This window comes from Lagenorhynchus albirostris, chromosome 12 (assembly GCF_949774975.1).
Source record: "Lagenorhynchus albirostris chromosome 12, mLagAlb1.1, whole genome shotgun sequence".
Classification (NCBI taxonomy): Eukaryota; Metazoa; Chordata; class Mammalia; order Artiodactyla; family Delphinidae; genus Lagenorhynchus; species Lagenorhynchus albirostris.
In genome coordinates this window covers 5,624,659-5,646,451 of record NC_083106.1, presented here as the reverse complement: position 1 = coordinate 5,646,451, position 21,793 = coordinate 5,624,659, and the positions used below count along the sequence as shown (strand labels likewise).

At 35.7% G+C, this 21,793-nt stretch overlaps 1 protein-coding gene across 1 annotated transcript in view; it reads left to right on the top strand.

Moving 5' to 3' along the window:
• Positions 1 to 21,793, top strand: part of PACRG (parkin coregulated) — a 518,861-nt gene that overhangs the window by 74,631 nt on the left and 422,437 nt on the right. The window contains exon 2 of the mRNA XM_060167848.1: positions 1,911 to 2,045. Within this exon, the coding sequence (XP_060023831.1) occupies positions 1,911 to 2,045 (135 nt within the window). The remainder of the gene's footprint in view (positions 1 to 1,910; positions 2,046 to 21,793) is intronic.

The following is a 21,793-nucleotide window of genomic DNA, read 5'->3' as shown; positions in this document are numbered from 1 at the left end:
GTGGCGGGCTGCAGAGGCTCCCCGGAAGGGGGGTGTGGATAGTGACCTGTGCTCGCACACAGGCTTCTTGGTGGTGGCAGCAGCAGCCTTAGCTTCTCATGCCCGTCTCTGGGGTCCACGCTTTTAGTCGCGGCTCGCGCCCATCTCTGGAGCTCCTTTAAGCAGCGCTCTTAATCCCCTCTCCTCAGCAAAGAGGGAAGAAAAAGTCTCTTGCCTCTTCGGCAGCTCCAGACTTTTCCCCGGACTCCCTCCCGGCCAGCCGTGGCGCACTAACCCCCTGCAGGCTGTGTTCACGCCGCCAACCCCTGTCCTCTGCCGATGCTCCGACCGAAGCCCGAGCCTCAACTCCCAGACCCGTCCGCCCCGGCGGGTGAGCAGACAAGCCTCTCCGGCTGGTGAGTGCCGGTGGGTCGGCCCTGATCCTCTGTGCGGGAATCTCTCCGCTTTGCCCTCTGCACCCCTGTTGCTGTGCTCTCCTCCGCGGCTCCGAAGCTTTCCCCCTCCGCCACCCGCAGTCTCCGCCCGTGAAGGGGCTTCCTAGTGTTTGGAAACCTTTCCTCCCTCACAGCTCCCTCCCACTGGTGCAGGTCCCGTCCCTATCCTTTTGTCTCTGTTTATTTTTTCTTTTGCCCTACCCAGGTACGTGGGGGGTTTCTTGCCTTTTGGGAGGTCTGAGGTCTTCTGCTTCTGCCAGCTTTCAGTAGGTGTTCTGTAGGAGTTGTTCCACGTGTAGACGTATTTCTGGTGTATCTGTGGGGAGGAAGGTGATCTCCGCGTCTTACTCTTCCGCCATCTTCCCGGAAGCTCCCTCAGTTTCTAGTATTAGTCTTTATGTGTGCTTCAGATAAAATGTATTTGTCATTATATAATATATAATATTTGTTATATTAGATATATTTTATATATACTTTGTTAAAATTATTTTCCACACAGATATTAAAAATTAATATGGCATCAAATAAAATATTAAGATAGTAGGTAAATTATTTGCTCTCTTGTCTATTTAAGAATTAACAAAATAATTGTTTTTATTAAACTAATGGATGACTAATATTTACCTTTTTTTTTACAAACAGGTAAAGATAATAATGTTTAGACTATATATAAGGAACCGTACAGCCGACTATCATTTTCTAATGATAGTCATTCACTAATCACTTTGAATTTTGTAACATAAGGAATTAGCTCATATGTAAATAATGCAGATTTAAAAGTTGTAGTCAATGTGAATAACTCAATATGAAATGTTTATTCTTTCATAAAACTCATAATTTGGCAGGTGAAAGATTCTCATATAGTCTCTTCTAATGTTTCTTTCTCATAAATTCATGTTACCAAATGTATGCTATGCACACACAGTAGACCACCATTTTTCTTCTTAAACTCTCTCATTTATCATCACTTAATTTTATATCACATTTTTATGGTTTTATGGTTAATACTTATAACATGAGAACATATCCTAACATTTTATTTATATAGAAAGATTTGAAGGACATATTTTAAATTTATTTCTGGAGTATTCTATAAAGTATATCAGATCTGAGATTAGAATTTGCAATTATTAAGAATCTTAGAAGTTTTAACACTCTGAACTTAGTTGCTTCTATTAAAATGTTTTCCTTAAAAGTTCAGGCTTTTCTTCTTTATAAAGTGATATTTTAAAGTGACATTTTCTAGGAATGCTTTGTAAAGTAGCTTGAAATAAAGTAAATCCTTAACAGTTATTATAAAATAATTTTCTTCTCCAAATGTTTGTATTAGTGAGATTTCGGTTGTTCATTATTAAGATAATTTGGTTTGTCTTCCAGAACATTTTATACAAAATGAAACATAAAAGCCAAAGTTTTTTCACTGTGCATTTTCCAATGTGTTTTAAAACCTGATTCCTATTTTTTTTTTCTTTAAAGGTGAGAGGCCCTCCACCTGCAGGAGCATTTAAAGAAAGACCAACGAAGCCCACAGCGTTTCGAAAATTTTATGAACGAGGGGACTTCCCAATTGCCCTTGAACATGATTCGAAAGGAAACAAAATAGCGTGGAAGGTAAGTCAGGGCACAGCTGGGAGAACCAGCTGTGCTCCCTGTGGAAGTGACATTTCCCAATGTCAAACAAACTTGGCTGATAAGTAAATAAGCTGGAGTGATTTCTCAGTGAATGGAAGATGGTAGGTAAGCTCTGAGAGAAAGCCCCCCTGTGTCAGCTGTCCACCTTGAGTAACAATTAAATTATAGCCTGCAAAAAAGAAAATGACAGAGTTGCTTTGCCTTAGAGAATTGTGTGCTGACCAATTCATCTCTATTTTTATGAGAACCTGGCATCCCAGCCTGTTTCAGGCAGTCCATCAAATTATGGAACTGGTGGCTGGATACAAAGAACAACAGCCATTTATCTCCCCAAAATTTCACCTTCCTGCAGGACACTTCCAAATGGAAGCTTTAATTACCTGAATGGATAGGTCAAGATTGTCTGCTCCCTGGAAATGCAGTGTGGAATACAAAAGAGGGCTGGTTCTCTCTGCTGCCCTCTCCTCTCTGTCTGCAGTACGTGTCAGCCAGCACAGTGGCTGTCATACGTGCCCTGTTAGAGGCTGACCTCCGCTGCTGAGACCATTACAGCACCGACATTTTTCTGACAAAAGGTTAATTGGTTTCAAAATAAATGTATTGCCTAATGACTCCATTTTAATGTGGCTGTTTCCTTCTAAAAGGCTCATTGATGTTATTTGTAAAAACTTGCCAGTCTCTTAACTGAAGAAGGCTTTTACATTTAATTTGGAAAATGAATGCTGATCTCTAACCAGCTTCTGCTATTTAATTATTTTTTGTTATCAAGGACTTTGCTTTGGGTGATATTTATCAGCTAAAAGGGCTTCTCTGCCTAAAGAAAGAAAAGCAGTTGCACATGTGTGAGCATCGCATCAGGTTAAGGAACATGAAAGGCTTTGCCAGATATTTTAAATTTAGCAACTGATCCATGTAATAAAAAAGTCCCACAGTAGTATCTGAAGGGTGAACGTCAGGATTGTTTATAATTAGTAACAAATAAATTTATGTTTAAAAATAAAAATGATCAAAGTGTAGAATTCATCAAAGTAAATAGCTCAGAAATTCATAAAAATTAACCTTTTCCTTCTTTTATGGAAAACCTGAAAGAATTGTTTGCATTATTTCTAGTATGTCTTTAAATGTTTTCATATAATTATCAAACATTTTGAAATCTTGAGCAGTCACATGATATCCATTTATTGAACTTAGAATTATTAAAAATTGTTTGGCAAGAAAAATCTGAAGATACCCTTGTTATTAAGTTTTGTCATAATTTTTTTAGGCGAATGAAGGACATTATTATCCTGGTTTTAATCATCTCTCTTAAAATTTGCATTTGTTTTGTGAAAATGTGCATAATGAGAAAAAATTTATAGCAAGTATAACTAATTTACATATTTTATTCTTAAAAACTTTAATTTGGGGTTTTGTTTGTATTTGATTAGTTAGATGGATTTTGTGTTTGTTTGTCTATGTACCAATTCATTCACGATCACATAGTGCAGGTTCTTAAGAAGTTGATTCCTTTTGAGTAAAAGAATATGCCATATTTCTTTATAAAAAGTGAGTAGATTTTTGGTGTTTTAAGTAATTTAGCACATAAAAATTCTATCAATAAAAAGAATTCATAGTTTTTTTTACCTGTTTGAATAATCGTATGAGTAACTTTTAGAAATGTCAAGAGACTAGAAAAAATTCATCTTGAAAATAATAAAAATATAGATGAATCATTTTGCTTTATCTGTGATAATCCAACAGTCAGATGGGATATAAATTGATTTTCTTTTTTATAACTATATTAATTCTTTTAAGCTACTATTGACTACTGTACTGATTCAGCAAACTAAAAAGTCAGAATAAAGAGGAAGCAATTTATATGCTGCTACTGGTAGGATAGTAGCATACATTTAAAGAAACATCTTATCCTATAACCAGTAGACTTCTACCTTTTAAAGCTTTAGCAACCGGATTTCAATTGTACTACTGTAATGTTGAAGATAAAACATTAAAATTATTAAGCACAGGCTTGTGAGCAGTCTCTCAATATATTCATATTTATTCCTTGGCACATGTACTATGGGGAAAGTCCGGTACTTGCTAAGACCAGAAGCCTTCTTTTAGGATGCCATTTCTAAGGAAGGGACCTTGAATGTTGAAGGAAGCAAGGCTCTGCATGCACCCCACAAAAACAAACTAACTGAACATCCCCAGACCCTGAACTGTACTTCGCCGTGCGTGGACAGAGCCCTGGTCAAGCAAACTTCTCATCTCATGTCATAGCTCGCCCCTTGCTGAAGGCTCCTGAGTAGCTCTGATTCCCAGGAAAATACCTGTCCTCTCTCCACACTCCCTGTGACACCCCTGGGGCTCCAAGGGTGGTGGTGAGTACCTGAAATGGTGTGTATAATTAAGTGGCAAGGAGATCCATTTCCTTTATCAGAATTTCAAGAGGCCTGAAAGGCAGTGACTTTAGGGCAGAAGTCACTGCCCTAAACCCTGATGAAGACTTCCCCAGCATCTCAGGCTCATTCCGGTCTGTAAAGTTGCTGAGAGAGGACCCCTGCCCAAGACCTCAAATTCCCCCTCTTTTTGTTCTGGATTAGCTGACCTGATCATCACCATATTAGAAATCATATATTCTTGAAATAACAAAGGCACTCTACAGTAATACTTAATAAATGACTTACTAAAGTCAGAACATAGAAGTAAAAGTCAGAGACAGGCAAATGTCTTCGCAGGGTTAGGTTTCTCAACCCACATCCTGAGCTACCATCATAGTTTAGGGCACATGAAGTGTGCCCTATTTGTTCCACATGTCAAAACAACAGGACAAACCAAATGCCACAATCCGTGCAGTTTAGTGGCCGTTAAGCACTTGAAATGTCCCCAGAGAGACTGAGGAACTAAATTTTAAATTTTAATTAATTTTAATTTAAATAGCCACTGGTTACCATATTAGACAGTGCTGCTCTACATTAAGATAATGACAGGCAAGTAGAGAACAAATGTATGGATACCAAGGGTGAAAGGGGTGGGGTGGGAGGAATTGGGAGACTGGGATTGACACATATACATTATTGATACTATGTATAAAATGGGAACATACTGTATAGCTCAGGGAACTCTACCTAACACACTGTGGTAACCTAAATGGGAGGGAAGTCCAAAAGTGAGGGGATAGCTGTATGTGTATGGCTGATTCATTTTGTTGTGCAGTGGAGGCTAATACAGCATTGTAAAGCAACCATACTCCAATAAAAATTAATTTTAAAAAAAGTTAAATGCCCAGGATTCAGAGCTGGTTTCCTGTCTTATGATGGACTCCTCATTGTGTTTGTGGATTTTATGAAGGCTCTTTACTGCCTACTTTTTTTATTGCCATATCTCTAGATATTCTCCCAAGTAAATATGTAATCTCTAAATATTCAGGATGTAGTAAAATAAAGCATTTAGCTCAAGAAAAAGATAATGACAGTCAAAAATAAATACCTGAACCTGCTAGCCAGATAGGAGACTATAGCTATGTAAGAATTTTTATTAAAATAAAAAAATAAGACTGATTTGTGCACCTTTGTCATGGCTGGGCTTATACATTCCTTGGTTAACATGAAAGAAGTTTTGCAAAATATTTGTAGTGAAATTTTCTATATACTTATCAGTGGCAAGTTAATGATTATGAAAGATAATAGATTTAATCTAGATTATGAAATGTACCAGGCAAGCTCTGCATACTTTTTTATTTTTAAATATGCATTTTCTAAATATAGCTGAAGAATTCTTGATTGTGAATGGTTGAATCCATTACAAAGCATACTAATTGCTCTAAACATTTAATCCACTTACTTTTCTGCATTTTTCTTGACTCTACTAACTTTCAGGAAACATGGCTTTGTTCTGTTGCTGATATGTTCAATATCCAGAGTACAAGCAACAGAAGTTGATCAAGAGCCAACCCTTCTGAATAAGTTACAAAGCAGATAATCAGCATGAACAATGGACATTTAAAAATTGTGTTTCCACACCTTAAATTTCCATTATTCAGTCTCCTGTAATTTTGTGATACGAGTCATACCCCTTTATAAGCATAGTGTGTGGGGGGGTGAGGCTCTACCTAGAGGACACTCTGGAGACAGAAGAAATGTCATACAAACTTGCAGAGCTTTCGGCACACTGTCTCAACTTCTTCTACGTAAAGGAGGGCTCTCCGGCCTTACATTTAGGTCTTTAATCCATTTTGAGTTTATTTTTGTGTATGGTGTTAGGGAATGTTCTAATTTCATTCTTTTATATGTAGCTGTCCAGTTTTCCCAGCACCACTTATTGAAGACACTGTCTTTGCTCCATTGTATATTCTAGCCTCCTTTGTCATAGATTAGGTGGCCATAGGTGCATGGGTTTATCTCTGGGCTTTCTGTCCTGTTCCATTGATCTGTATTTCTGTTTTTGTGCCAGTACCATACTATCTTGATTACTATAGCTTTGTAGTTTAGTCTGAAGTCAGGGAGCCCGATTTCTTCCGCTCCATTTTTGTTTCTCAAGACTGCTTTTGATATTTGGGGTCTTTTGTGTCTCCATACAAATTGTAAAATTTTTTATTCTAGTTCTGTGAAAAATGCCATTGATAATTTGATAGGGATTGAATTGACTCTATAGATTGCTTTGGGTAGTCTAGTCATTTTCACAATATTGATTCTTCCAATCCAAGAATATGGTGTATCTCTCCATCTGTTTGTGTCGTCTTTGATTTCTTTCATCAGTATCTTATAGTTTTCTGTGGTAGGTTTATTCCTAGGTATTTTATTCTTTTTGTTGCAATGGTACATGGGATTGTTTCCTTAATTTCTCCTTCTGATCTTTTGTTGTTAGTGTATAGGAATGCAAGTGATCTCTGTGTATTAGTTTTGTATCCTGTGACTTTACTAAATTCATTGATGAGCTCTAGTAGTTTTCTGGTGGCATCTTTAGGATTTTCTATGTATAGTATCATGTCATCTGCAAACAGTGATGGTTTTACTTCTTCTTTGCCAAGTTGTATTCCTTTTATATCTTTTTCTCCTCTGATTGCCATGGCTAGGACTTCCAAAATTATGTTTTAAAGACCTAAATGTAAGGCCAGACACTGTAAAACTCTTAGAGGAAAATCTAGGCAGAACACTCTTTGACATAAATTGCAGCAAGATCTTTTTTGACCCGCCTCCAAGAGTAATAAGAATAAAAATAAACAAATGGGACCTAAAGAAACTTAAAAGCTTTTGCACAGCAAAGGATACCATAAACAAGACGAAAAGACAACCCACCCTCGGAATGGGAGAAAATATTTGCAAATGAATCAACAGACAAAGGATTAATCTCCAAAATATACAAACAGTTCATGCCGCTCAATATCAAAAGACAAACAACCCAATCAAGAGATGGGTGGAAGACCTAACCAGACATTTCTCCAAAGAAGACATACAGATGGCCAACAAACACATGAAAAGATGCTCAACATCACTAATTATTACAGAAATGCAAATCAAAACTACAATGAGATATCACCTCATACCAGTCAGAACAGCCATCATCAAAAAATACACAAACAATAAATGCTAGAGAAGGTGTGGAGAAAAGGGAACCCTCTTGCACTGTTGGTGGCAATGTAGATTGATACAGCCACTGTGGAGAACAGTAAGGACATTCCTTATAAAAGTAAAAATAGAACTACCATATGACCCAGCAATCCCACTCCTGGGCATATACCCAGAGAAAACCATAATTCAAAAAGACACATGCACCCCAGTGTTCATAGCAGCACTATTTACAATAACCAGGTCATGGAAGCAGTGTAAATGTCCATCAACAGATGAATGGATAAAGAAGAGGTGGTACATATATACAGTGGAATATTTCTCAGCCATAAAAAAGAATGAAATTGGGTCATTTGTAGAGACATGGATGGACCTGGAGACTGTCATACAGAGTGAAGTAAGTCAGAAAGTGAAAAACAAATATCGTATATTAACGCATATATATGGAATCTGAAAAAATTGGTGTAGACGATCTTGTCTGCAGGGCAGAGGTGGAGACACAGACGTAGAGAACAGACATGTGGGTACCCGGGGGCGAGGGAGGGTGAGATGAACTGGGAGATTGGGATTGACATATATACACTATTGATACTATGTATAAAGTAGATAACTGGTGAGAGCCTGCTGTATAGCACAGGGAACTCTACTCAGTGCTCTGTGGTGACCTAGATGAGAGGGAAATTCGAAAAGGAGGGGATATATATGTATGTGTAGCTGATTCACTTTGCTCTACAGTATAAACTGGCACGATATTTTAAAGCAACTATACTCCAATAAAAATAATAATAATAAAAAAGGAGGGTTGAAGCAAGGCATAAGTGTAGAATGTGGTCCTTTGGTGGAAGGGAGCTGTAAATTGCACCAAAGTCAAGCATTAAAGCACGAGTCATAGGAGAATATAAAAGTATGTGGGCATTTACACCGCTTTTCTGGGAACTATCCTCTTGCTTCTGCCACTAGACATTCTCCACCCATCAGTTTAGACAACCTTCAGGTCTCCTGAGGAGTTGTCTTCTCCCTCTTCCCCCTCCTCATCTTCTCCTTCCTTCTCCTCCCCCTCCTCCCTCTACTTTCCCTTCTCCTTCCCTTCTTCCTTCTCCCCTTGCCCCTCTCCTCTCCACCCTATTTTCCTTCTCCTCTCCTTCCTCCTCTTCCTCCCCTTTCCCTTTCTCCTTCCTCCTTCCTCCCCCTCTTCCTCCTCCTTATACTCTTTTTGTTTGTTACTTCCCAGAATCCACATTTCCTCCCTTCATTTCTCCAGGAGAAGGAGCCAGGAGTCCATTCTAGTTCCCTATTTTGGGCAGGAATCTGAAATAACTTCAAGTAGTCACTCAAAAGAACTTGTAATACTACTTGTTACTTACACACTTAATGAGGAGCAAACTATGAATCATCGGTGCACTATGAAATTCACTGTTTTATTATAAATTCTAATTCCAAGACATTGTTTTAAAATTGTGCGAGAATACTATTTTATAGTATTCAATGTAGACCTTGGGAGAAAGATTTGGAGAAAAATAGATTGGATTTTAAAAAATAACTATATGGTGTTATAAACCATTCAGTTATTCTGATGAACTAAGATGAAAATAGCTACAACTACACTAAGGTGTCTCTGAATTTCTTTACTTTATAGACATTTTGTTGCAGCAGATATTAGTAGAAATTACCTTTCTCCATCTGTCCTTGATACCGTGCTACGTGATAGAATGTGACATGCACTGGCATGTACTGAGAGTCTTGTTTTCCACTAAATTTCTTATGAACATGCTTAAGGATGTTCCAGACATTAGAAAGGTTTGAATAAGAAATAGATATTAACTGTCTAGCCAAATCAAGATATAATGAAAACCCTATGACAAATGTGACTAAAATCACAAACTTTCAAATTGTCTCAAAAAGGGAAAAGCTCAAAATGGACTTGTACTTTGCCTCAAACTCCCCTCTCTCAGCACCTTATAACCCCTCATATGGCAATGTTGTGGTGACATTTTTTTAACCAACAAGTAATATGTGTATTCATTTATATATTTTATCCCACTTTAATACGAAAAGATTTTAAATTGTTTTAGAAAGAACTATAAAATACAGAAATTTAGCATATAATAGGAAAGATGAGAGAAAATGAAAACCAGATAGGGTCTACAATGGAGCCAATAGCAAGGCTAATGAAAATGACATATCCTAAAGACTTCAAAGGCAGGGACTCTGTATTCCTAGTTTGTTCCCTCCTTTATCCCAGTGCTATGCCTGAAAGAGTATCTGGCACAGAGGTGGTGCCCAGTGATGTGTACTGAATGAATGTAAAACATCCTGCAACTGGTTTTACTTCTCTAGACACTGTTTCGCGACCATGCATCTCACTCTCTAGTCCTTACTCTCATCTGTGATGACCATGTACTGAATGATTGGTGTGGCTCTTTTTAACTGGGAGGTCTAAGAAAGTTTGTTTCACAATTACTAAAGTATCTATATTTTGAGATGTTCACGAAATACTTCAAAGAACAAACATTGATTAGAAATTAGCCATAGACGCCAAGTCTTCTGGTAGCAAATTAAGAAGATCAGCACCAGCAAGTTAATTTGAATGCACAGTCCAGAGTTATGTGCAATAGTTTCTGTAGGTTGAACTTTTACCTTGAAAAGGCTTAGGTTATATGTAATGCTTTGCCAATGATTACTGATTTCTTAAATTTCTTAACTTCCAAAATGACAAGTTTGTTTTCCTTTCTAAATGACTAAAAATGTATGTCCAGTCTGGACATCCAAGTAAAGAAATGCTGTGCCTAAGTTAATTAAATGCCTAACTTTGTTTTAAAAATTTCTGCTGATGGTGGCTGGACTATACCTTCAATTCTGTATTGACCCCCTAGTTGCTAAAACTCATGTGTGACTCTATTCAGAATTTTTTCTCCAGTATGTTCTCTCTTTTTTTTCAGTTCTTAGAGGCATTGGTATTCATGAACTATAAAAAGCTCTGTCAGTGTGACTGTTTTCATTGACATAACTGATAATTTCCTACCAGGAAAAACATTTATTGAATATAATTATTATTGAAATGTGCACTAATTTTCTTACAATTAAGATCAGCCCCAAACCACGATAGCTCATTATCTGTAAATACTACTGCATTTTAAAGTAAATCACACTGTGATATGATACCTAATCCATTAACCCTCAGTATATTGTTCTCAAAACTCTCTAATTTTGATTAATAATTTAGTCCTCTGGTGCCGTCAATTTCTTAATGTTTCAGTTTCTTAAGGATTCAAAGAATTAATGCCGTATCTATTACCCCGTTAGGCAAAATCGATATTGATCTTTAAAATCTTATAGGCAAATTTCTTTGAGTTGAATAATTTGTTGCACATGAAGAAGAATGAATGTATTCATGGAATTGTCCTGGGCTTCTATTTCTTTTGATAACTGTCAAAGTTTGAGTTTGGATAACAGGCCTTAGTAGAATTTGTAAGGCAAATTTTACAAGAGAAGTGACAATTTACCTGATTTTTCTACAAGAGAGCTGCCACATTTCCACTATTAATTCCTCTGTGATTAATTAATAGACAGAGCTTATTCTAGAAGTCTTGAAAAAAATAATCTCCTGGCAATTACTGTGCTGTTCTATGTTTTTTTGAGGAGGGGACTGCATGAACAATTAATGCCATTCTTTTATTTGATGTGAATTGCTATGTCTTAGAAGTGTACCGCATGAAAATACAACCATGTATCAGAAATAACTAATTTAAATTGGTTAGATGACCTCTGAAAGCTAGATGAAAGATTTTCTGCTGAATGGGCTGGTGCTCCCTGCTGCCTGTATAATTTATGTGAGAAATTAGTGTGAATGGTTCACTTTTATGGAGCAGTGCTGCTTGTAGCAAGCCTGCAGAAACAGTTTTCCCCCAAGCCTCCATCTGTTCTTCAAACTAGGGCATATGCCATCTCATCGAGCTTGAAAGTCAACTGATTTATAACTCCTGGAAAGTGCATAGATTGAAAAGAAAGGTTGGCTGCTGCTATGTGACAGTGATTTGGTAGGCATCGGCTAAAGACAATTCACATCCCAAGAGAAACAAGCAGTGCTGTAAGTTTCATCTCAGTGGACTGACATCTAGAAGAAAAACAAATCACTCCTGCTTTTCAAGTTACACAACCCCCTGCTGTTGAAAAGTAGGTGTGGTCTTTGCAGTACAAGGGTGCCACAGCTAAGATACCCTATCACTGTCCCATGAAGAAGTGGGATTGTTGCCACCCTCCCAGTGATACATGTTGCCATCTCAGAAATATCAGTACTCCAATCTTTAAACGAAAAGTGTGTGTTGCTGCTTTTCAGAAAGTCTGGTTTGGGGACACAAGTCGGACTTTGACATTTTTTTTGTATCTGCCCGGAGGGCGAAATTCCATATCTGTTCCAATTAGTAATTTAATGAATGGTTCCCTCTCTGTCTTATCACTTGTCACATAGCCCATCTCTTTACTGAAGCACTTTTGAGATCAAAAGTTCTTTGACAGATGACAAATGGAATCAGATTGATGTCATGAGAGTCAAAAAAAAATCAATGTTTGTTTGATGTTTTTATTTAGAGTGGTCAGTGTCTCTTTATATTTGAGGCTTCTAGATACTTAGTAAATTTTCAACCCCCTGAAGTTATATTAAAGTTTCTTCTTTTCTTAAAGGTAAAATCTAAATAAGGTATTAATGAATAATCATATCAGTTTTAATACATATTTGAGGCAAAATTTTCAGGAAATTATATTTTACCTTTATCAAAAGAAGGTTATCCTGGGGCTTCCCTGGTGGCGCAGTGGTTGAGAGTCCACCTGTCGATGCAGGGGACGTGGGTTCGTGCCCCGGTCTGGGAAGATCCCACATGCCGCGAAGCGGCTGGGCCCGTGAGCCATGGCCTCTGAGCCTGCGCGTCCGGAGCCTGTGCTCCGCAACGGGAGAGGCCACAACAATGAGAGGCCGTGTACGTACCGCAAAAACGAAACAAACAAAAAAAAGGTTATCCTGGCTTTGAAAGTTATATGCAAAAATTAATTCTGGTAGAATAATCAGCTAAACTCATGTAAAAAATACAAATTTTTATCCTTATTATTGCTTATAAAGTTTTATTCTCAATATGAAATATATACATTTTATTTTATAAAATAAAAAATATTGAAAAGTACAAGGAATAAATAATCATCTTTCCACCATTCACTGAATGCAACTGTTAACATTTTTCAAAGTATTTCTGTCTTATCTTTCTTCTTCCCAGTTGTGATCATAGTATATATAATAGTTTGTAAAAAAAAATTGTCATTGTATGGTATATGAAAATTGTATGCACTAATTCATAGATTTTCTGACTTTTTTATAGTTTAAAATAATAGATGATTATTTTAGAAAATTTTGAAAATGAACAAAATGTATACATAAGATAACATTCATCTGAAGATAACCACTTTCAGTATATTGTTTTAGTTCAGTCTGTCTTCTGCATGTGTGTTTTTAGCTTTGTTAAAACTGTTTCATATGATGATTTGTGTGTGTGTGTGTGTGTGTGTGTGTGTGTGTTTTAACATCTTTATTAGAGTATAATTGCTTTACAATGGTGTGTTAGTTTCTGCTTTATAACAAAGTGAATCAGTTATACATATACATATGTTCCCATATCTCTTCCCCCTTGCGTCTCCCTACTTCCCACCCTCCCTATCCCACCTTTCTAGGTGGTCACAAAGCACCAAGCTGATCTCCCTGTGCTATGCGGCTGCTTCCCACTAGCTATCTATTTTACATTTGGTAGTGTATATATGTCCATGCCACTCTCTCACTTTGTCACAGCTTACCCTTCCCCCTCCCCATGTCCTCAAGTCCATTCTCTAGTAGGTCTGTGTCTTTATTCCTGTCTTGCCCCTAGGTTCTTCATGACCATTTTTTTTTTCTTTCTTAGATTCCATATATATGTGTTAGCATACGGTATTTGTTTTTCTCTTTCTGACTTACTTCACTCTGTATGACAGACTCTAGGTCCATCCACCTCACTACAGATAACTCAATTTCATTTCTTTTTATGGCTGAGTAATATTCCATTGTATATATATGCCACATCTTCTTTATCCAGTCATCTGTCGATGGACACTTAGGTTGCTTCCATGTCCTGGCTATTATAAATAGAGCTGCAGTGAACATTTTGGTACATGACTGTTTTTGAATTATGGTTTTTTCAGGGTATATGCCCAGTAGTGGGATTGCTGGGTCGTATGGTAGTTCTATTACTAGTTTTTTAAGGAACCTCCATACAGTTCTCCATGGTGGCTGTATCAATTTACATTCCCACCAACAGTGCAAGAGGGTTCCCTTTTCTCCACACCCTCTCCAGCATTTATCGTTCATAGATTTTTTGATGATGGCCATTCTGACCGGTGTGAGATGATATCTCATTGTAGTTTTGATTTGCATTTCTCTAATGATTAATGATGTTGAGCATTCTTTCATGTGTTTGTTGGCAATCTGTGCATCTTCTTTGGAGAAATGTCTATTTAGGTCTTCTGCCCATTTTTGGATTGGGTTGTTTGTTTTTTTGATATTGAGCTGCATGAGCTGCTTGTAAATTTTGGAGATTAATCCTTTGTCAGTTACTTCATCAGCAAATATTTTCTCCTATTCTGAGGGTTGTCTTTTTGTCTTGTTTATGGTTTCCTTTGCTGTGCAAAAGCTTTTGAGTTTCATTAGGTCCCATTTTTGTTTGTTTGTTTGTTTTTATTTGCATTTCTCTAGGAGGTGGGTCCAAAAGGATCTTGCTGTGATGTATGTCATAGAGTGTTCTGCCTATGTTTTCCTCTAAGAGTTTGCATATGATGATTTCTAAGGAACCCAAAGGAACATTCAAGGACCTAATTAGAAGAGGAGATTAATAATGGACATAATGGCCACAGGAGTATTAATAATGAATAGTTTTGTCAAATTTAACAAGAGCAACAACGAAATAGATAACCGTAGTTTAATATGCATTTTACAGTTTCCAGTGGTCATTACTCAAGACCTTTGGAAGAAATATGTGCCAATATGTGTCTCTGTGTAGCTTTGCTTTGGGCAAGGTACATGTGGCTTCTCCTTAAGCAATTCTGAAGCTACCATGCCAACCACATAAGTGGATTCGCCACTGTAAACATGTTGTTAATATATTTTTTGAGAATAGCAAGAGATATTGAGAAAAAGGTTTATTGAATATGAAACACATTTCTTACTATTGGGAAAAGTATAAAAAATGAACAAAGATAGTCAACAGAATCACTATACAATCAGTCTCTGCCTTCAATCTAAGACATATCCCTTACAAGAAAAAATCCTATAGAATTTCCAAGATTGCATTCCAGTCTGAATAAGGTAAAAGCTCATAAAACCTTCAAGCCATAAATTCCCCTTTCTTGAGTTCTTATTTAGATTCATCTCTCTCTGTTCATGTATATGTTTAGGGAATTTTATAAGAAACAGGTACATGGGTTGAATATTTCTGAATCCTTGACTATCTTGAAAATATAATTTTTCAACTTTGATACATGAAAAACATTTGATTCAAATTAACATTCTTAAATTACAATTGCCCCCCTCCAAATCTCTGAAGAATGTAACACCATTGTATTCTAACATATAATTGCTGAGAAACTAAGGCCAGTGTGATTTTTATCCCTTTGATCTGTCTTTGTTTGCTTGTTTATTTGGTTTGACAGTCTGGATAAATGCATTATTTGTGTAAAATTAGAAGTTGCTACCATGCTTATTTTTTGTTTTCATTGAGCTTTTCTTTAATATAGTAAGCTTATTTTGTCTACTTACTTGATTATTATTTTTTTATAATTTTTAAATCCTTTCTTAGAACAAATATGTGTAGACTGTAAACTTATATTTTATCCTGTCGTTTCTATCACTGTCTCCCTCAATATTTTTATCTTTTTATTCACTTTTAAAAAACTTATAAGAGAGCTTTCTTATATTTTCTATTTTCTTTAGTGACAATTTGTCTACTAGTACCTCAAGTTCAAATTTTACTTCCACTGCTATAGCTAATCTTGCAAATCTTTGTATTGCTGACTCATATCATTGTACATACTGGCTTAAAAATTATTGTACAAATAAGTTTATCACAGAAAATGTTCTGATATTTTATCTGTATTTTGTAATTCAGATAAGCAAAAATAAAAATGTGAATCAACCATAGTCCCACAACCCTGAGGTAGCCTCTACTGCATTATTAGTGTTAACTATTCAGACCCTTTTTCTCTCATATGCAAATCTATGTATGTATGCAAATTTTATAAAACATTTCACTCATACTTCATAACTTGTTTCAAGTAATTACGAGTCATAACTTGCATATGCACTTTCAAAATCATTTTGGGAAGCTCTAGAGTGTTCCATACATAATGTAACCAATTCCATATTGTTGGATAGTAATGTTTTCTTTAGGTATTAACGCTTTTCTTCAATATTTTGCTATAATGAGCGCTACTATTATCAGCATCATTGTACATTTTGTATATATTATGTCTTGCAGATATGTCTGATTGTTCCCTAATGGTACAAATCTCATTTTTTTAGCTTTTGCCTATTTTCATCATATGGATTTCTGCTTTTCTTTCATAAAGATTTGGCTTCTTGAACACTTGAGCATGGCCATTTCTCAAAATCACTGATGACTAAAGTAGTGAATTTAAAGGGGCTTCCTCAGCATCTAAGTCTATAAGATGATATTCTATTTCCTTTCTGTGCAGGATATTTATAAAACCTATTATTTTCAGTTTTACCTCAATCTAGAATTGGTGTTTGCCAAGACTTAGAACATGTCATTGTGCTTGACCTCATTCATTCTCTGCTTGGACCGGTGAGCTCTCCTTATCGGGTATGTTTAGGTGGACTGCCAAGCTCTCAGCCAATCCCTAGTGTCTGGTATGAACATCCTGTTCTGTTGGCATAAAAAGGAATTTTTTGTGACTTCTGACAGTGATATAGATGGAGTAGGCAAGTCCCAGAAATGCACACATACTCAGCTGTATTTTTCTCTGCCCTTACCTGTATCATTTTGCTTGTGGGGCACACCACTTTCTAGGATGCAGTGCAGTGTACTGCCAGGGGTCTCTGTCCCTACTCCTGTTCAGTTGTTTTCTGAGAGTTGGCTGTGACTGGATATGGGTGTGATATTTATGGGGATGAGAATGGAAAGGATCACACTTTGTCTTAAAAAGCAAGTACTTCACAGCAGCAGGATAGTGTTCTACTCCACGCCCACCCCTCAGTGGAGTTTGTTCTAGACCTTATGTTTCTGAGGGGGCGGAACATGTAGGAGGGATTCAAAAAAAAAAAAAAAACACCTACCAAGCTTTAGGATGGGTGCCTCTGGTTACAAAATACAAGTTGACTATGAACTGTGGTTTTGCAATCCAGTTCCATTGTACTCTTCATCTGTAGAAATTCCTTTTCTTCCTGCTTGTGCATTCATTATTATACCTGGTTTTCAGTTACATGTTATGTTCTCCTCTTTTTCTGCATCTTCATAGGTAATTTGATGGCATGTTGGGAGACACTGTGTCAGAGACTCTTGTCCAGAAGCTGTTTAAAATAACGGAGTCCTATTTAGTTTTGTCCATTATTGGACTGAATTCTGTTACAGAGAAGTGATGTGATTTCATCAATGCCCAGGCAATAGTGACTCATCTACTAATAAAGGAATTGAATATTTATAAGTGAGACACAGTGATATGCTCTGTAGCCTGCTTGATATGGACTCTGGTCTTAAGTTTATTGGCTAGAATAGATCACTATCCAACAAAGAAACTGAGAAGTGTCCAAAGAGTACATATCAAGTTTTCAATTGCTTCCTCTTGCATAGCTCATAATTTTTTTTTTTTTGGCCGAATCAACATTTATTTTCTCACAGTTCTGCAGGTGGGAAGTCCAAGAAGACTAAGGTGCCGGCAAAACTGGTTTCTCCTGAAGCCTCCTCCTTGACTTGCGGACGGCTGCCTTCTCACTGTGTCCTCACGTGGCTTTTCCTCTGTGTATGTGCATCCCTGGTGTCTCATAAATTCTTAATCCTTTATTCAGTGTGTGTTTAACATTTGCTACTTTAATTATTTTGTTCAAATAATTTTTGTAGACAAATATTTAAAATGAGAGGCTCTACAAAATTTCTGTCAGTTCATAGATTTGTATATATTTCAGTGAATGCAGTCGCCTGACACTTTAGATTTTTCCTCCTACTTGTCTGTTTATTACTATATAGACAAATAGTAAATTTTACCTATAAAATGACCTTGAGGTGATCAATCCACATACCTATATATCTACATATTGTGACAATCCCAAGTGTAAATGGGATATCACTGACTCCAAAATTCTGTACTGTATTTTTAAACATATACTGTTATTCATATCTTTACCTAAGTGTTAATTTTAAAGATTTATCCTTTTTGACATTCAATCTGATTTAAATTAGAAAACTCTGGAGTCTGTATTAAATACAAATTGGACTTACTCATTGTAGCCTCATATCTCTTAGTCTCTTTTTTCTTTCTTCCTAGCTCTTTAATCCACTGTTTCATTCTACATGATTTCCTCAAATCTATCTTCCAACTTAATAATTCACTGTCTTCAGTTAAGTTTAATCTACTGCGTAACCAGTGTGTTAAATTTTAAAAATTCAGTTTCAGTGAATATCAATTCTAAAATTTATTTTTGTTTCTTTGAAAGATCTGCCCATTTTTTTCATTATGTCTTTTTCTTGCTTTTTGGTTTTTCTTACTGTCTTTGTTGAGTTATATATTTTAGATATATTCATTTAAAGTTTCTTTCACATTCATCTATTATCTCTGTTTCTAGGGGTATGAGTTAGAGTATGCCACTTTCTCCTATTCTCAGCTGTTTTGTTTTCTCAAGTGCTTTATGATATTTCTACTCAGAGCATCCCTTTTGTGGAATCTACTTTCCTTGGGAATCCTACTTGCCCTGGGATGTGGGGGTGTCCCTGTGATTTCAAGTGTGTCTCTCCATGGGTACGGGTTCTGAACTGATTTTTATGTGAATCGGACTCCACGTTTCTTCACCAGGTTATTGCCCATCACTTCCTCTTCATTTCTGAGAACTTGATATTTGCCTTTCTTACTTCTGAGAATGGCCATGGATTTTCATAATCTTTCATCCAGCTTTTATAACTTTTTATGATCATATTGATCAGAAGTCTTTTTATAGGATTGTTTTCTCAATTAGCCTAATATCTTATCCTAGATACAGAGAAAGAACTATCTTAAGATACAACCTTTTTCCATTGTAAGACCAAATCTAAAATGCTCCCACTTAAAAAAAATCGATGAAATAAAATACTCTTTCTATTTCTCATGGAAGTCTTTTATTTAAACAACTGTAATTAGCTAATTTATATTACATGATTTTTTGTGTGTGTATGTGTGTGCGCACATAATCAAACAGACAAATACTAAATCTATTTTGAAGGTAGTAAAATTTGGGCTTGGAAAAATCACAAGGGAAAGATATAAAGATTTTGTGCCAACCCTAATTCTCATATTTATGTATACAATGTGTGTGTGTACATATGTATGTGTGTTTATATAGATATCTTGTTTCTATTGGAGTTAAGAGTTCAATTTTCATTCAGTGAAATTTAACCAGAAAATTAAGGGTGATGGGGTGACTCTAAGGAGACCTCTATCTTCTCATTATTTATATCTGGTAATACTGAGTCTCTTGAGAAGCATTAGCCCATCAATTGAAAAACATCTTTTAAATGCTTTCCATGTGCAGTAAGTTGTATAAAATTTTACTAAACATAATTATTTTTTAAAGATCAACAAAGTATAACACTGTATTGAAGAGATTTAGTTTCTTATAAATCATACTTCACAGAAAAAAATCTCTAGATTTATTAATTTCTATTTTTGAAGAATTTCTTGGGTAATGAAGTATTTGTGTATGCACGAAGTAGATTGCTTTTTTATGAACATTATTCTTTTTTCTTTATATTTTTTAAAAGGCAATACAGGAAGTGCTAGTGTACTAGACTGGTAATATAAAAAGTCACAAGTCAAAAAATAGAAAAGTTAAGATTTTTATAATTCTATCTGGGAATCTAGTTTTTTCTGCCTGTGTTAGTTATGATTTTAACACTTCATTATTGTAACTTATTACATTTAATAAACTAACAGTTGGGACTAGCTTAAAATCTCAAGCAGCAATTTAGCAGATGATTCATTTCATGAAGAAGAAATGAAGACTCTCATGATTGTTTCTGTGTCATTGGGAAAAGCATTGGTTAGTTGCAAAATTACCGGTAATATTTTCTCTGGTCAACAATGTTAGAATTTAGGTCAGTTTGTAGGAATAATGATGTCTAAACCCAATGAATACATCCTCTACAGAATATGCTAGTATTGTACAAAACTTTTTTGGTAAGAAATTTTGCATGTTATTAATATAAAATATCACTATTTGGCTTCATAAATAATAACCTTCATTTTTCTCATCATTTTCTGTCTTGTACTTTATACATCAGAAACCTTTGCTCTTGTGGATTCCCAAACATGTCATCTTGTTTCTTGCCTCTTAACCTTTACTCATGGTTTAGTTACGCTGCTCTGGGAAAGCAGCATGTCCTATTATTAGTCTCAAAGTTGAGCAAGATAGAAATCTGTTTCCATGTCTCCCCTTGTGATGGCAGATTTTGAAATGACAGAGGCAGAACATTATTTAACTTTGACTTACCATAGCCCCTGATATATCATGAACAAATATTTTAAAGCTGGTGTTTCAAATAATTCACTAAAATACTATATTTTTACATTTTACACATTTTGTTTGTTTAATACAATAGCAATTAGAATTTTCATCTACTCATTTCCTCAAGAGCCAAGAGTTAGGACAGTTATTTCAGACAGATTTTTAATTTTATTTTCAAGCCCCAAAGATCTTTTCATAGTTATTTATTTTTACATTTCCTTACAGATTTGTAGTTTGTAGTTCCTTTGGGACCTATTTTGGATCAGGTCACTGAACATTACTTATTGCTGAAAATAGAATTAGTTTATTTAAACTCCAGTATTCTGATCATCTTGAAATTGTATCCTTATGTATGTGATGTTTTTAACTCTGTGTCATCTAGTTGATGTCCATGCAGTTTAGTAAGAAGCATCCATTTTTTGAGTAGATATTACATGAATGCCTACTATGTGGCAGGCACTGTTCTAGACTCTGGAAATATAGCAATGAATAAAGCAGACAAATTATCTGTCCTCATGGAACTTGTATTATAGTAGTAAGATAATAAACAATCAAACAAGTACATATAGAAACTGTTAAATGGTAATATTATGAGGAAAAATAAAGCTGGGTGATAGAGATAATCATGGGAGGATAGGATACAGTTTTATGGGGTAGTCAGAGGATACTCCTTTAATAAAGTGACATTTAAGCAGAGGCCATTTGGTAATATTGTCTAAACTCTTTCTTAGGATGAGAGTCCTAACTTGATGCCTTTCCCTTTTTAAAATGTAGCAATATCAAAAAAGAAGGAAATGTCAGAGAAAAAATACAATGAAAACAACCAAATAAATTGTGTGCTTTGAAGACCTGTTAATTACAGAAAATTGGTGTCAAAGTTATAATCCAACAGTAATGAATTAACATATTACATTTTAAGTTCTTATTCTACTTAAAGACTACTTAAGGGATCATAAATGACTGTGATTTGTATATTTGAACATAAGTATTTTATGAGCATATGCAAATACATATTTCCTTTGTGAAAAGTATTTTTCACATTTAAATAAGAGGAAGCCTAAATAACCAAACACATCTAAATTTTATGTCCTCTTTCACTTTTCTTTTAAAAATAAAATCATTACTAGTAAGCACATTTGAAAAACAAGCAAGAAATGATGAGATACACATGAACAGACACATCTGGATACAGAAATGTCATATCCCTATTATCTTTATGTGGGTCACACAAAACACAAGCTTCCAATTCAGGTAACTACTGGACTACAGGCAAAATTTGTTTATATGCTTTTGGAGACACAATCTGATGGATTCACGACATAATATACGTTTTTTATTTAGTGTGAATTAGTTGTTGTGTTTTTTTAACATCTTTATTGGAGTATAATTGCTTTACAATGGTG